Raw genomic sequence first — 17,458 nt, 5'->3', positions numbered from 1 at the left:
ACGGTACACCTACAACAAGAGCGATTCCGTTACTCTTATTGGTATATTGGGTACCTATCCAAAATATTGGTATAATCTTATAAATATACCGTAATGAACTAATAATAACTACCTATGTAGACGACTTATCAACATTTTTCTCCGACGCTACATCCAACCGTCAAACTGTTGCATTTAGTGTCACATGCAATTACTTTAAATGTTCACTAACACATTAATATTACGTATATTTTATTCATATTTGCTGTCACTTAGTAAAATTAAACCTATCGAGTACCTACCTAAATGCCTAGGTATAGCAACAGTGAAATTACTCTTTCCCAGTGTTGAGCCGCGTCACCGACACTGCATGGCAGTGCTGCATTATTGGAAACGATGAAGTTTAATAATTATTGTATAAGGACTAGGGCGGAGCTTCAACAGAGGCTTTGGTTTTTTGCGAGGAACAGTAATATTAATGGCTTCAAACATGTAGTGAGGAGCAAAAATATTCTGGTCAAGTAAGTATAGCATAGTCGATACGTTTTAGTGTTCCGTAACAAAATGGTAAACAGGAACCCTTATGGTGCGACTCTGTACACCTGTCTGTCTGTCACGTCGACCGTCGTAAATATCTCGGGACCTACTTACGCTACCTACATGCATTCGGTCAGTTAAGTTAGTGAGTCGATTTGTCGAAAGATGGCGGCGGTGGAAGTTCACTTAGTTGGTAATGTTGGTATACTTCTGGTAAAAAATATTTTGTGTTTGAGAAGTAGCAATTGAAATGAGATACATAATTGAAAGTTTGTTGGGAACCCTCGGTGAGCGAGTTAAATGGACGTTGATGAGTGAAGGTTTTTTTTGTGTCTTTCTGACAACTCTGGTCTAATGGCTCCTCTACACGATGTGCCAACGCCGGCCACTCCAAGGGACGCAGCAATGCGGTAGAATGAGATAGCAATATCACTTGCTCCCTCTAACGCATAAATGCGTCCCTTGGAGTGGCCGGCGTTGGCCCATCGTGTAGAGGAGCCATAAGATATTCTTACCCACAGCTCGGTATCGGTTTTAACCGTCTCTGAATTATAATATTAGATTATAATAAATCCTTCTGATATTATAAAACGAAAGTAACTTTGTCTGTCTGTCTTTGGTTTCTCGACGCTTAAACTGCTGAACCGAAAAAAGATGAGGTATGGAGATAATTCGAGTACACAGACAAAGTCGCGGGCCTAAACAAGAGAAATGCAAGACCTCAAGTTTATTCAATGTTAAAAAAATCGTGCCACTTCAAAACCAACAGTATACAATCAAATCAGGTCATTTTGATAACGGGCCTTGAAGTATTTATTCAAAATATACCTAAGTACTCAGGTAATAAAACCTTAAGTTTGAGAAATGGCATTGGTAGATGGTTATGGGCGACGGTGTTGGCCGCGTCGGCGGGCTGCATGGCCGTGCTGCTGACGCCGGCGGCGCGCGACAGCGCCGCGCTCACCTACAACCCCGAAACGCGATACCTTCTCTGGACGACTACCTTCCCAGCTGTCACCGTGTGTGAGAAGTTTTATGCCGCGACGGCTCAAAGGCAGTTCACGGATAGCGCTCAGTTTGGTAAGCCCTAGTTTACAAACTACTTAGGTACGCCTAAATATACTTATATATAACTATTTAATTTGTTAGTAATTGAGGTTGTTTCTTCAATGCACTGAGACACTTGCAGAAATTATTAGGCATTTTCAAATTTTAGATTTAATTGTTCTTGAGCTCACTATATATTACTTTTCTTTTCAAGGTCCCCTGATAAAAAATTTATCGTACAACTATCGCCGCTATTTGACGAACTTGTTGAACGGAATGGGGTCCTGTACAAAGGAAGTCTGCGTACCTTGCGGCTCCACGGTGCCGTGCGACCTGCCCTGGAGGGAGATAATTGATTACGTAACTATTCCATTATAATAACATTCTACCTTGCACATCAGTGGGGTCACGTAAAACTAATTCTATTAAATTATGTTATGATCTACTAGTTTAATTAGGAACACTGATTAAATTCACATAATATTGCGAGCCAACGAACTCCAAACGAGGGTTTATTGTAACCTAAAAGTTTAATCTCGTTTGGCGTTCGTCGGCTGTTCGTTTGCTTAGTGTGGGCGCACTATTAGATCTACAAGAGCTGCTCGGAGCTCTTGAGCGCGTGCGAGTTGAACGGCGTCGCGTTCCCGTGCTGCGCGCGCTTCCGCGCCGTCGACGCCGAGCACGGGCCCTGCTACTCCTTCAACACGCTCCAGCACAGGTGCGTGGTTCCACCCTATCTACCTGATAACTGATAAGATTGCTTATATTAGATACGCTTAATACGCAGATAAACACTTTAGTAACATGTTTTTTGAGATACTTAATCACGTTACACACTTAACACAAGGTACCTAATCAATTTTTTTTTTGATTTGCAGAAATTCTACGCACGAACCACTTATGACAGTAAATAGATCTACTGGACCAGGTCTATTATCCTTTCGTGTTCATCACGATACTGCTGTAAGTCAATATGTAGTTAGCAGAACTGCATAGTACCTGTAAATTTATGTGAAAAAAGGACCTTACCTACATCGTGCATCATGTCGAATTGAACTTTAGCATGGGACACCGATTTCTTTTGGCGATTTCAGGTTTGCTCTCATAACATAAGTTGATCCTATTAATGGGTTACAGTCGCGTATATTTTGTATCACGTAAATAGTTACACCCGGTATGCTGCGTGCGCTAACGAACCACAATTTTACAAAAACTTTATAATTAATACATAAGGGAAGAATAATGCTACGGGCTACGGCGTAGCACCCGTAGCAAACTGAACATGTTGCAAAAAAAGCAAGTTATCTAAACTTAACTCGGAAGAATTAGGGAAAGGTAAATAACCGGACAAGTGCGAGTCGGACTCGCCCACCGAGGGTTCCGTACTTTTTAGTATTTGTTGTTATAGCGGCAACAGAAATACATCATCTGTGAAAATTTCAACTGCCTAGCTATCACGGTTCATGAGATACAGCCTGGTGACAGACGGACGGACGGACGGACGGACGGACAGCGGAGTCTTAGTAATAGGGTCCCGTTTTTACCCTTTGGGTATGGAACCCTAAAAAGGCCGAATCCAAGGAAAAGTGAATATAAGTACTTGACCTTGGATTCGGATGACATAAGAATGCTTGATTAAGCATTCCTATGTCATTTAAATAAGACACTTAACGCATAGCCAATTTTATGATCCCAATTTGTAAGGCGTATTCATGTTTAACTAAAGAATATACCTACCAAACATGATATTAGGCTTAGGATACAACTCTCACACTAGTTTAATACGTATGTTTATTGCGAGGGAAATATGTCCACAGACATTGACAAATAATTATGCAAAATAATATTGCAAATGCGCGTCATGTGCAATATTTGTGTATTGTCAATATAATCAACAACGGCGCCGCACTGGTATTTCAAATTATTCAGGTCAATCGGACAGTGAAACTGGGGCACGAGAAATTAAAAACTGATTTACGTTGAAGTTCTGAGTGTGTAATGAAACTATTTAATTAATGTAAACAATGATAATGACAAATAAGTAATAGTTACATCGACCAGACTAGGCATATACTTAGTACCAACCTACTTACCTAGTACTTTTATTTTACTGTCGTATTTTCTAACATGGGCGTGGATAATTAAAATAAAATTAGCTCACTTCAACTATGAAGTGAGCTAATTAAACTTCAAAGTCTGTAGGATATAGAACTCAATATAATTGTTATTTAGAGTTTAAAATATATTATTCAAAGTTTTGTGCAGGTACGACCTTATTATACCTAGGTTAAAATAACGAACTTTTAACTTATTCGGCTTTTTAAAAGGTTAATGAGAAACTCAGGGAGAAAATGGTATACACATAAACATTAACGAGCGTTGGTAGTTAAATATATTTATGTATAAGCAAAGACATATGTAACTTCGCATAAGACGAATAAAGTCTAAGGAAAAAACGTGCCTCGGAATTCAAGTAAAAGTCATTCTCGAATAGATGCCGCGCACACCTTTAGCCTATCCTCGGCTAGATGGCGTGACGACACCGTTTCATATTTAACAATTTTAACACATAGATACCAGTGAATGAACATGGATCAAAATGATATAAAAATAATAAAATCATTTATCCATATATACACATTTTTTGATAACTTCATACGTTTTCATTTTGAGTTTTAGTCGTGTGTCGATAGATGGCAGTAAATTTACAGTGACTACAAAATTTACAATGACAGGACCCCTCTATAGTATCTATTCTTTTTGGTATAAGTAATATGTAAAAGCCGCAACATTTTTCGACAGATATCCGTTCACAGTCCGGAAGAGTTGTCAACAAATAATTTGGATAACAAGTTCAAGTTTGAAGTGAAAACTCGAGAAGAGAACTGGGTCGAGTTCCTTTTCTCGCTGGTGGAGATGGCGAACGACCCTTTGCTAAAGTTGGAGGAGCTACTCGTGCGCGGCTGCCGCTATCTGGAGGAGGTGCCAGCGACGGCGCTCTACACTTACCCCGCAAGTGTCTAATTTACTCGTAAACTTTCTTAGCTTCTTAAGGCCAATAAACACAAGATGGGTTGGGTACGTATAGGTAGCACGGTTCCGGTCCGGTCCGTGCGTAGATATGCGGCGCGCGTGCACGACACTGATGTAAACGTCGTATTGTACGATGAACACTTTATCAATGGAATTCGTTCATACAGTGGGTATGCACTTTAGCAGTTGAATGTACTTTGCGGGTCCGGGACGCGGACGCGGACGTCCTATCGAACAACTTGATTCCGGACCCACTGTAAAACCTTTTCACATTTGCTACGTCATTGGCATTTACCTATACATTGATTTTAATAACTAGTAAATTTATTATGGCACTTTACTGTGAAAACGTTCTATATGGCTGGAAGGGCGATCGCGCGCAGTTAGTATCGGAAACAATGTCGCCGTTCAATCCCCTCCTTATTTAAATAACAACACTCACGCCACGCTAATATGTTCTGTGAATTTGACACGTATTTTGGAGTCGTGAACTGGTTTCACCATGGGACTAAACACAAAATCGCGAACACCTTGAGGGCCCGAAGTAGTCGAAACGTAAGTACTTATAGGCCCAGCCCCAGGGGTACATTATTTCACTATTTTCTAATCGGTCCCATGGGAAACCTTGTGCAGTATGATCATTAATATACTTATGACATACGGGATTATTGAAATTATACTGGGAAATAATTTCAATTTTTTTTTTACATTTAAGCCTAGGTTTAGTTTATATTTAAGCCTAACGCGTACCTATCAAATACTTAGCAAAAATAGTAGGTAGGTACATAGTAAGGAAATAAGATGCGTTTAAAAAAAAGTTGAGAATTATCCACAGATGGATCAACGTAAGTATATGTAAACGAAAGGGCTGTTGCATTGATTGATGTATGTTAAGTTTTATGAACTTTGCGCCAAATTTTGAAACATTTTTGCTTCCAACTTCCTAACTTTTTACGAAAAAAAAAAACTTGATATGTAAGCAAGAATTTCCTTTGTACCACTGCGCCCCAATTCCATATAATCCACTGGTCTTCTTCTTCTCGTGATAAATTTGTTTTTAAATGATATTGTGTAAATAAATCGTTGTTTCACACATTTAATTTTTTTTAATACTTGAAGATTTCATAATCACAAGCAAAAATATCTCACTGAATTGGATGTGCCTACTACCATATTTGAAATAATTTTCATTTATTGAACGTATTTATTTATTTATTTATTTTAATCTTTATTGCACAATACATGAAAGTACAAATGGCGGACTTAATGCCTTAAGGCATTCTCTACCAGTCAACCAATGGGTCAAACCAGAAAGATTAAGTAGGTGCAGTGTCTTTAAAGTAAATGAATTTGTAACCAAAACTATACATATATGAATTTTAAGTATGTTGATAAACTTACACATATACTTAATACAAATAAACCTACATAGATACTATACATAATTATATATTAGGTCCTTACCTATGAAATTGGCGTTTTTGTTCATAGATATAAGTCTGATCCTAGTTTTTTTTTTTTTACAAAAGTACATACACAATTACAATAAAACTACAGTGCACTCAATAAACAACGATTTTACATACAATTAATTGTTATTTTTTATTGTTAAGTGTTCAGAATTAAGCCTTGAAAATAGGTCTTTTCATGTGCTGTCGGTTCGAGTATTAAAATTACTTATATTTTTCTAATGGTACCAATTTTCAAGAAATGGAGATATTGAAAACATACCTTAAAGGTGTCAAAAATTACTGGAAAAATTTTGTTTGGTTTGATTTAGCCATCAAAAAAATATCCGCAAAATTAATTGTATGGAAATTCGTGTTTCGTTGAAATTCTCCGGACAAAACGCCAAATTCATAGGTAATGACCTAATACCTAGTGTGAATCATTAAGTTGACGAAGAAGAAAGTACGTAGGTACTCGATAGCCGTAAAAATTGTAGGTACGCCTTGTTCTTTCTTTATTGTTTTGTCTGATTACAAAGTTTTCATATTACTATTAAAAAGTAAATGTACTATATAAAGTAAGTGTTTCGAGTTTTTAGGTATACTCTTACGGAGCGTGCAAGCTGGCTGAGAGCACCCAAGACTCCTTCCGGCACTGCGGCTGCGTGCACCCGGCGCGCGACCTTGCTTGTGAGCACTGTGCACTGTACGCTACTAAAGAGAACCATATATGTATACAAAGGGTCTATCAGGCTAAGCGAACAAGAAGTGCCCCCAACGACGATTTGGTCCTTCTTTCAGGTGCAGTGTACTGGCAGGTCCTAAGAACACTCTATGCTTAATATCAGTCCTCGATCTTCTTTTGTTTTAGAGTTATTCAGGATAATGTAAAATAATCAGCGTATCATTGAAAGTGTAATATTTTGTAAACTGTTCAAGTGAGACCAAACAAAATTATATTTAACAACAATAAAATATACTACATAATGCATAGGTATTTTTAACCTGCATCGTGTCCTTATATTTCATTATAAAAAAAACATTTTATTTTTCTTCTCATTTTTTTTACTTTCCGCGGAGGTACACCTACAAAAAAAATATGCATGAGTAGCCACTAATATCCACTACATACACATATAAAAATATTTGCATAAATCTTCGTGCGTCATGTCTAAAAAAACATTATCGAACAAGGTCTCGGAAACGGCTCTAACGATTTCGATGAAATTTGCTATATGGGGGTTTTCGGGGGCGATAAATTGATTTAGCTAGGTCTTATCTCTGGGAAAGCGCGCATTTTTGAGTTTTTTATGTTTTCCGAGTAAAGGTCGGTTTCCCAGATATTAGGTTTATTTGAAGAGAGTGTATACCTACATACTAACTTATCTTCACACTGCACTGGTACTTTATTTATATATGCTAGTAACTACTTGTTCGATAATGTTTTTTTTTGACATGACGCACGAAGATTTCTGCAAATATTTTTATGTGTATGTAGTGGATATTAGTGGCTACTCATGCATATTTTTTTGTAGGTGTACCTCCGCGGAAAGTAAAACAAATGAGAAGAAAAATAAAAAGTTTTTTTTATAATGAAATATAAGGACAAGATGCATTATTTAGTCTATTTTATTGTTGTTAAATATAATTTTGTTTGGTTAATCTAACTTGAACAGTTTACAAAATATGACACTTTCAATGATACACTGATTATTTTACATTATCCTGTATAACTCGAAAACAAAAGAAGATCGAGGACTGATATTAAGCATAGAGTGTTCTTAGGACCTGCCAGTACACCACCTGAAAGAATGACCAAATCCGTCGTTGGGGGCACTTCTTGTTCGCTTAGCCTGCTAGACCCTTAAAATAGAAATGCTAAATTCTGACTCTGTCAGTTGTTTCTTGTAGTCTGTCAATAATGTAACAATTACCTTAATTAGGTACATTAATGAAGTATGTTTTACTAATCTCTTTTCAGACAAACAGAAATATTGCAATTATACTGGGCTCAATTGTTTGGTGACCTATGATGGTAAGAATTTAGGATTACCTACTTATTTGCCTGATTGAGGACTTACGAAAAAAAATACAATTATATAAAAGAAATATTTTTCCATGGAACAAGCAAACAAGAACAAGTTAGGCATCCATCAGAAAAAAAACGACGCCCCGTGCTTGCCGTCCTGCAGCGAGAGTGAGCTGACCACAATACATATATCCAAGTAAGGAAACTAAATACAAGATTACTAAGGTATTATTTTGAATTTATCTATTTAGGCACCAGACAGTGAGAAAGTTCTTCAAGGAAGACATGTGCCCTATGTCTAAAAACTCTTGCAAATATTACACCCCTGTCTGAATGTTTTACTATGACTAAAAATAACCTAATAACCTGACGTAACCCGCCAAATATAAGTAAACGAGAAGATAGATATCAGATCGAAAATATGCTAAATAAAGAAAATCTATATCTTGTAACCTTGATGTATGTATGTATGAATTCTAGATTTCATAAGGAAATTGATATTTTAAACCTGTACTTGGGCAAAGCCTTCTTCGTCAGTACAAACCAGAAGCAAATGTTGAAGAAGTAGACGAGTGTCAGGAATATGGTCACCTGTGATAACTGGCACAGCCGCAGAAAACTTAGCTTCAGTGAACCACTGCAACAAAACGAGATGTCTGATCAACTTTTTCCTGTAGGTACCAACAAGTTGTAAACTGGAAGTAAATCCAAGTTTCAATACTTTCGATTTGTCGATAATTTCTCATCGATTCGCTTCATCGAATACATAATGTTCAAATGTTCAGAGGAATCTGAGGCCTTAACAAAAACAATCCATGAATTTGCGCCTCTAATTATTAATTTAAAATTATACCTAAGTAAATTAACTATTGTGCTATAAAAGTTGAGAGCACGTTTTTATTTTCGCTTTTTGGTGCTATAAACGGTGTAAAAACAGTCGAGTAAAAGTCCTGTAAGCGTTTACTCAACGCGAAAAGGCGCACTTATACAGACTAAAAGTGTTATAAAAATCGAGTAAGCGCTGTATAAGAAGCAAATCGATGCTGTAAGAGTTGAGTAAAAGTGGATAAAAGCACTTCTAGTGGTTTAATAGCAACGATAGTGCTTTTACTCGACTATTTGTTCTATAAACATTAGCAATTTACTATTACTCAGTAAAAGTGTTCTATAAAAGCAGCCGCACTGCTTTTTCTCAGCAAAAATGTTTCGTAAAGGTAGCCGGATTGCTTTTACTCGGCATTTTAAATGTGTAAGAGTGCAGTAAATGCTTTTATTCAACTAATATGTGCTAAAAACGATCTCAGGTAAGCGATTATATTTCAATTATTTGATTAAGTTTGAGGCCTAATCGTCTTCGCGTGTCTAATAAAACAAAAAGGTACTTAAGTATTTTTTACTGCTGTCATCCATGACATTTATTTTTACCGTGATTGTGTACATAAGTTTTTACTGTCTGTAAGTACACGTAATACAGTAAAACCCAGCGCGAAAAATACTTTATTGATAAAACCAAAGGCACTGGTTCATATATATTCATGGGCCGCCTATTTTCTTAAATATCAATAAAAAATATTAATAAAAATAAGTAAAAATTTGCTTACACGATCTAGTTTCTGTTATATCTCATTAATTCGACTATAAGTCGAGTAACTGCGTTTACTGCTACACTTATAGCACATGATGTCGCCATGTTTATGGATTTATAGTCCGATGGCCGACTGCATGAAACCCTACCTGATAAAAAAATTGAAAAATCCTACTCTGTAGGGGTAGCTGACTTTTAGCAGCTTCAACTGCTCTTGGTCGGCCGTGGCTTAACTTGGCAAATTTTGCGCAAATGGCAAAAAAGTGGTACAAATATTCATCAAAAAAAACAAAAGTGGTCAGCTGCATCCTGTGTTGGCAGGTTCCTGTGTCCGACCGAATTTGTGGTACCAAGTGAGCTACAATTTACCTCATCGAAAAATAGAATGTCACTTGTATGGTAGGATAGCTGCCATTGACTTTTTTTTTAATGCGGACGGACTGAAAACGCTGTCAGGCTAAGGTGAGGCCGACCAAGACATATGTCAACAAATTTAATGTAGGTATTACAATCAGTTGTTTTGATTCTATTTTTCGATGAGGTAAATTGTAGCTGTCACGTGGTACCACAAATTCGGTCGGACACAAGAACCTGCCAACACAGGATGTAGCTGACCAGTTTTGTTTTGCTGTCCTCAAAGGCAGCTATCCTACCATGCAAGTTTCATTCTATTATACGATGGGTTTTTTTTTTATGAATTTTTGTGCCACAATTTTGCCATTAGCGCAAAATTTTCCAAATTAAGCCGCGGCCGACCAAGAACAGTTGATGCTACTAAAAGTCAGCTACCCCTACAGAGTAGGATTATTCTATTTTTTTGTCAGGTAGGGTTTCATGCAGTTGGCCACCGGACTATATTGAAACGTCAACATGGCTGACTTGTGATGTTAATGTAGTTCAAAACTCTTTAAAAGTACTCTAAGCTGAATACATTTTGAATAAAACCTGTAAATACACTTCAGCTCCTATAACAGCGGTTTGAACTCCATTACCCGATTTATGATATAAGCGCGCTGTTACAGCAGCATTGTTTCCAAATGGTTATTTGATTGCTTTTAATAGGCTTTTATAGCAACAGAGAAGAGAGTTAAGTAACAGTTGTATTAAAGCGCCTTATTCAGACAATTAGCTAATCTATAGCTGTTATATGATTTTAATAGAACAATTATGCTGAATAAAAGTGATTTAGTAGCGCTAACTCAGCATTTATTAAAAGGTGGAATAAAAGTGCTAAAAGATAGTGCTATAAACGTTTATACGACATGATTATAGCACTAATTAGCGAAAATTGCTAAATAGTCGAGTTAACCGCTATTATACGATATATTGGTGCTTCAACAACCGTAACTCGGCTGTTATACGATTACAGGCTGAGTAAATCAATTCTTATACGACTATTTTGCTAGTTGGGCACTTACTCTCTATCTGAGAATTCTTCTAAGTTTATTGAATGATATGAGTCGTCGTCATTTGTCGGTGGGTCTGGGAGCACTATATAGTCTCTGGTAAATTGTTCTTGCAAGCAGCAGATTCTTTCCATTATAAACGATAATAGAATCGCCCAGAAGTAATCCAGGTACTCGAATCCGAAAAACCAGCTTTTCATTTCCTCCATCCTACCGTGAGATTGTAATTGTGGTACCCAAGTTTAATTTTGTATAAGGGTACGGAGTGCAAGAAGTTGGCGACGGTTGATGCCGGCAAGGCGAAGGCACCATGTTGGAATGGCCCCAGCAAGGAGCCGCGCATCTGCCATACGAGGTCGCTGCCCGTATAGCTTTTTCCTCGTTGTATCCCTACTGCTGCTACACCAGGAAAATAGTATCTCGTTTAATCATTTTGACAAAGTTACCAAATATTTTGATTATTTCGCTCATTTTACACGTTTGACAGGAGTTTTATTTTGACAAATGTTGCATAACAGTCAAATATTATCTTTTTCCCTTTTTCACCAGATACATACCTACATGTCAAAAATGCTTCGAGCAACACCGGGTTCCGACACGTCGGAAGCAAAAATGGGTCATTTGCCCTACACTAAGGGTTATCTATTATTAAAAGGACAATATTTTTTCTATACCTATACAGGTTAATTTCTGGATCGTGCTCCAAACCCACTTTTTCTGACCCTGAAAATACCATATGGTATCAAGCAAAATATTTTTCCATTAGTTCATTTTGAATCTTATTGCAATTGCCATAGGAGTTGTAATTCAATAACCGGTTAAAGCATGGTTAAAGTGACTGAACGATTTTTTATGCAGGTGGTAGCACGAGCGGGTTTACAATAGACAAAGGATTAGCCGCTCGGAGCCAGCTACAAATTGAAAGACTATATAGATACATTGTCGGTTGTGAATAAGAATCAATGAGTATAAGGATAAAATCTGAATTGGATCTTATAAATAAACGACAATCTTTTAATTGAGAACGTCACATTTTAATGATTCATTTTGGGCTTTCGTCTTCGCAAAAATACTCTAGGAAGGGCAGACAAGAGCGTTAGTAGGGATTAGCGGTTAGGGATTCTATGGCTTGATGCAATGATAGCTACTAAAACCAAATAATAACATTCGTACCTACGCGATTAGCTGATCACAGTGATGACTGGTCGTGTCTCGTGACTATAACTCCGTCATCAAAAAAACTGACGATTTGTTAAACATTATGCAAACGTTATGCCAACCTAAGATTTTCCCTGCTGATCAACCATAAATTCTGCTGATTAACTATTTCGTTTATACATATACTAGTAAGAATGTTTCTTCTTAAGTTAGAGTATTTATAATATGGATATAAAATTAAAATTCAATAAGACACAACAACAAGGAAAATCAAACTTTTTAGAGTAGAGAAAACTGTAGTAGTTAATTAGTAATTAAGCAGTCACTCCTTATTTTTATATGGGTGCTTTAACTCTTATTGATTACTCCGGTTTTATCCAGACGTGACGCACCGCAACTGAACACCTGAGCATATATATTTTATCTTACCAAAGTCTATAAATATTAAGTTAAAATTGATTCATTCGTTGACAATAGGTATTTCGTCTGATTAGGAAATGGGTGAGCGAGGACAGGGAAGAGGGAACGAAGGTCAACATCCGGATGTCGTCTCTGCCGCACTTGCGCTACGAGCGGCACCTGGTGCGCTCCAGTCTGGATCTAGTCGGTGAGGGCGGCTTGAGTCAGACCAAGCTCTGCATAGGCTTTGTAGTCACAGAGTGTGGAAGCCACGTGTACTTACTTGTATGTATTTCAGAATGAATTCAGATGAAATTCATGTAAATAGTAACATAATTATAAATTTAATATGCCTTAAAGTTCGTATTGATTTGGTAATGGACTCAAGTAAGCTACAACACAAACTGTTGTAAGGGCACTGCCACTGTTGCCATGGAACGCCACAGAGTCAAATAGGGGCTCTAAATAAAACTGTATTGTTTCTGTGTATTGGTTACTGATGGTTACTTTTACTTAATTACCTACTTCAAAAGTCATCAAGTCAGTTGAGACTGTTTCTTAAAAGCGATCTCTGTAGATACATTATTTTGATTTCATAGGATTTTTAAGATATGTAACTCGGTAATAGCCGTGTTAAATTTTGTGTTTCACTAGGTAGCAAAGTTTGTTTAATCCTCGTGTCTTGAAACGCTCGCAACGCTCAAGATTCTAATCTTTGAACCGCTGATTACGCTCGTGGTTCAATTTTGGAATCTTAGCCTGTTCAAGTAACTATTTTGATACCCATGCTAATATATAATTGTAGAACGAGTAGTTTTTAAACAACAACTTTGCCTCCTTGTAAAATAAATAAATAATTCTTCTGTATTCATTTCAGTATCCGTGGGAGGTGTCATTGGACTGTTTTTCGGAGCTTCTATACTAAGTTTGGTGGAAGTATTTTACCTTATCATTCGAAAACCATAAAAATATTTATTTATATATTTATAAATCTGAATAAATACCCCGAGAACCATGCCTTTTTCTTCGTATTTTTGTGTGTTATAAATTATAAATTTATAATTTACTCACTTCTAGAGCGAAGTGCATGCCTGTTTCTTGTTGTTTACACGCGAGCAGGAGCCATAAGAATCGTTTCCATCTTCTTCATTTAGTTTAAGAGTTCATAGCTACGGGCCTTCGTATATATGTACACACAGCACACAGCTGCAAAAGGGCATACCCTCTTTATAAATGGATTCATTCATAAAGTGGGTAAGTACTTTTGGAGCTTTGTGTACACACACTTTTTAGTAGGCACAATAAACGTATGTAGGCATAAGTATGTATACTTAGTTTTTTTGTGAAAACATTCATTTTTGATAGAAGCTTCTATCGCTGACTGACTGTAGTTTTCTTTAAACAGGTAACTGATAGGTACTCACCGAGACAAATCTAACAATTTCAAACAAAACTGCACTCCTCTTATGTCCATCATCAGATCGCGACCATTTCCAGTCGCCGTTACGACGCGGTGTTGACACATCTTGTGTCGACACCGTCTGTTTCGGTCACAATTCCAGTCGCAGAGTCGTCGCCGTGTCGACACAGTTACCAGAAATGGGGAAGGGTCGACACATGACACAAAGTGACATAAAGTGTGGTCGCCGTGTGCACACATTGTTTCGGGTTTGCGACTACTTTATGCCAAAATCATTCGTTCATTCGTTCATTTTGTTCCTGTCAAATGGAAACTGTCAGATGGAAAAATACTTAAATAAAAATAAGTGACATTAATACGCCATCTCTAAAACGGATTACAAGACGTAATTATATATTGTTTGCATTTATATTACAATAGGACTTAAATTATTATGGGGAATTAAACTGCTCGAGTGATTTGATAAACTAAGTGTAATATAATCAACGCGCCACCACATTGTTTTAGTTTAGCCGGAAATGAAATTGTTTACTTCTCAGTGCCTGTGTTCATAACTATATTATTTGAAGCATTTTTAGTACTTCGATGCGTATACTATACTTAAATAACAGAAATAACGCTTTACATACTACGAAACGTGTTAATTATGATGTATAAATATGGTTTAAGGCTGAGAAATATTGCAGTCACAAAGTAGTTGCAATGTTTCGACTTTGTGTCGACTCTGTGTTGACACATGACACGCGCTGTCAAAAGTAATAACAAAGTTACTGGTATGTTACTGGATTTGCAAAATGGCTCCTTGTGTTGATTTGTTTTCAGATATTCTCAAAGTGTAAAAATGCCGTGGTCAGAGATGGGCATTAATCGATTAACTGTTTATTCGACTAATTAATGGAATAAAAAAAGTTAATTCTCAAATTTTAATCGCGATTAGCTTAGTCGACCTAACATAGATTGAAATTGAATTAATCTGAATATTAATCGAATAAATTATCGATTAAATCTCGATTGAAAGTTGACAGGGGGCCATTTTTGTACGTAAAAATAATAGAAATGTCTTGCATGCAGATGGTAGCAAAACACTTTGTCATAAAAGTCGAGATGGGTGTCGTTTTATAGGTTTTAGGGGGCGCAGATTTCGAAAATGATGACCATTTTGGATTCCAAGATGGCGGCCATGCACTATGTCATAAAAGTCGTCATGTATGTCGTTTTATAGGTTTTGGGGGGCGCAGATTTCGAAAATGATAACATTTTCAATTTAAAAATGGCGGCAACGCACTATGTCATAAAAGTCGTCATGGATATCGTTTTATAGGTTTTAGGGGGCGCAGATTTCGAAAATGATGACTATTTTGGATTCCAAGATGGCGGCCATGCACTATGTCATAAAAGTCGTCATGGATGTCGTTTTATAGGTTTTAGGGGGCGCAGATTTCGAAAATGACGACTATTTTGGATTCCACTTTTATGACAAAATACGTAGCCGCCATCTTGGATTATAAAATGATCATCGTTTTCGAATTCTGCACTCCCTAAAACCTATAAATCGACATCCGTGACGACGCAAGTTATCTTTATTTTCAGATCTAACAAATTGCTAAAGAATACAAAGGACAAAAAAGAAGCGAGGAGGTAATGAAACAAGCAAAAATACAGATGATTCCTCGACGCAATTGGGTGATTCTTAAATTGTGTCCAGATTTTTTTTGGCATAAAAGTTTTAGATTTTTTTTGTGTTTTGTATCTGTATTTTTTATGTAATTCGACATTAAGAGACCAAATACATCTCTTAGTAATTGTAATAAGTTAGATTGAATTGTTAGTTTTATTTTATAAAATTGTTGATGTTATTATTTTTGCTTGTATGTAAATTCAATGATGACGTGTAAAAGTGCCCTTGTGGCCTATTTGCTGAATAAATGTTGATGTTTGATGTTTTATTTTTCACATATTACTCTCACAAGTTCCGTGACATTTCGACCTTGTAATTTTTTAAGTAAATGTTTTTGTTTATCTATGAGGATCTCACTAGAATAGTATAATCAAGGTATGTTTATATTTGATGAATGAAATAGTAACGCAAAAAAAAAATATATTTGTGTCTTATATTCCTGCCGAAGACTTTTATTTTACCTTTTCCTTCTACACAAGTTTGGCCAAGTAATAAGAATTTAGGGCTCTCAATTTTATTTTGACTTCTACAACAGTAAAGCTACGAGGCCATGTTTGGTATCGTTTTCGTATAAATTCGCAGTACCAAATTTAGTTAAGGTATCACATTGACACCATTCCGAAATAAAAACATATAAACTTATTAAAATACTTTCTTTTAAACTCCTCTTCACGCTTAAACTGCTGAACAGTTTTAATTTAAATTTGGTACACATATATTTTGAGTCCCGAGACAGGATATAATGAGTTATCTCAAAAATCATCCTTTAAAGTTGTGAAATGAGGTGTAGGGGGGAATTCAGAATTGACTTCTTGAAGTTAATACTGTTTAAGTTTAGGTTTGAAGTCATGTTTTTTCATCATTTTTAACTAAATCAAAGATGTAGACCATCCCAAATTTCATATAAATCGGTTCAGCGGTTATTGATTTCCCGTACAAATTTCCACGCCACTTTTCACACCTTCAAAAGATGATTTTGGTTATAAGATCTATCCTATGTCCTGTTCCGGGACGCAAACTATTTCTATACCAAATTTCAACGAAATCGGTTCAGCGGTTAAGCGTCAAGAAGAGTTTCAAAAAAACCGGCCAAGTGCGAGTCGGACTCGCGTATTAAGAGTTCCGTACATTAAGTCCGACTCGCGCTTGACTGCACATTTCTAATAGGTTTTCCTGTCATCTATAGGTAAAGAACTATTTTGTGTATTCAGACGGACATACATACAGACGCACGAGTGATCCTATAAGGGTTCTGTTTTTTCCTTTTGAGGTACGGAACCCTAAAAAGATTTATTTTTATTTTGTGGAATGGTGTCAATGTGATATCTTAAATGGATTCAGCACCCCAGATTTATACGAAAACGATACCAAACACGGCCTAGCACCTTCACTGATATAGATATAAAAAGATAAAATTGAGAGCCCTAAATAAACTTTCAAGAGCGGATATCTCAAAAACTATTCAACATATCGAAAAAATTGACTGAATAAACTTGTAACAAATTAAATTAACTTTCATTTTGTATAAGTGGCCATGTCGCTGCGATGCATAGTTTCCGAGATATAATCGAAAAACGGGAAAATGGGACCTTCAAAGCCCCCTCTCTCCCCCCCGCTCAAGGGCTACGGCCGGGGACTTTTGATATGTTCACCTCCTAACTTGTCAAACCGAGTTACGGAGTCAAAAATTGTGTTCCGAGCATTTCCCTCTACAACTTTTGGAGCATTCGTTGCCTGAC

At 36.6% G+C, this 17,458-nt stretch overlaps 2 protein-coding genes and 1 long non-coding RNA gene across 3 annotated transcripts in view; 1 reads left to right on the top strand and 2 right to left on the bottom strand.

The window, feature by feature from the left end:
• LOC134804792 (myotubularin-related protein 9) overlaps window positions 1-17,458 on the bottom strand; it is a 312,849-nt gene that overhangs the window by 3,155 nt on the left and 292,236 nt on the right. The gene's annotated exons all lie outside the window — the stretch shown is intronic.
• Window positions 360-13,639, top strand: LOC134804661 (acid-sensing ion channel 2-like). The gene is made up of 11 exons (XM_063777774.1): window positions 360-500; window positions 1,394-1,596; window positions 1,778-1,923; window positions 2,151-2,281; window positions 2,442-2,526; window positions 4,366-4,575; window positions 6,644-6,734; window positions 8,026-8,079; window positions 8,173-8,269; window positions 12,717-12,829; window positions 13,499-13,639. Exons 1-11 carry the CDS (start codon window positions 376-378, stop codon window positions 13,585-13,587), a joined length of 1,344 nt encoding a protein of 447 aa, XP_063633844.1. The 5' UTR covers window positions 360-375; the 3' UTR covers window positions 13,588-13,639.
• On the bottom strand, window positions 5,808-11,564 carry LOC134804662 (uncharacterized). The gene is made up of 4 exons (XR_010146173.1): window positions 11,077-11,564; window positions 8,582-8,710; window positions 6,468-6,758; window positions 5,808-6,031 (listed from the first exon to the last, which is right to left on the bottom strand). It is a non-coding gene; the product is annotated as an uncharacterized LOC134804662 (long non-coding RNA).

The sequence above is a fragment of the Cydia splendana genome, chromosome Z, assembly GCF_910591565.1.
Source record: "Cydia splendana chromosome Z, ilCydSple1.2, whole genome shotgun sequence".
NCBI classification, from domain to species: Eukaryota; Metazoa; Arthropoda; class Insecta; order Lepidoptera; family Tortricidae; genus Cydia; species Cydia splendana.
The sequence above is the reverse complement of the archived record's forward strand: the minus strand, read 5'-3'. Positions and strand labels throughout refer to the sequence as shown.

Excerpts from the sequence above, each read along its gene's own strand:
- LOC134804661 (XM_063777774.1), top strand. The coding sequence starts at position 376 with ATGAAGTTTAATAATTATTGTATAAGGACTAGGGCGGAGCTTCAACAG. Across the intron at positions 1,924-2,150 it reads GGAGGGAGATAATTGATTAC|ATCTACAAGAGCTGCTCGGA; the intron begins GTAACTATTCCA and ends GCGCACTATTAG. Across the intron at positions 2,282-2,441 it reads TTCAACACGCTCCAGCACAG|AAATTCTACGCACGAACCAC; the intron begins GTGCGTGGTTCC and ends TTTGATTTGCAG.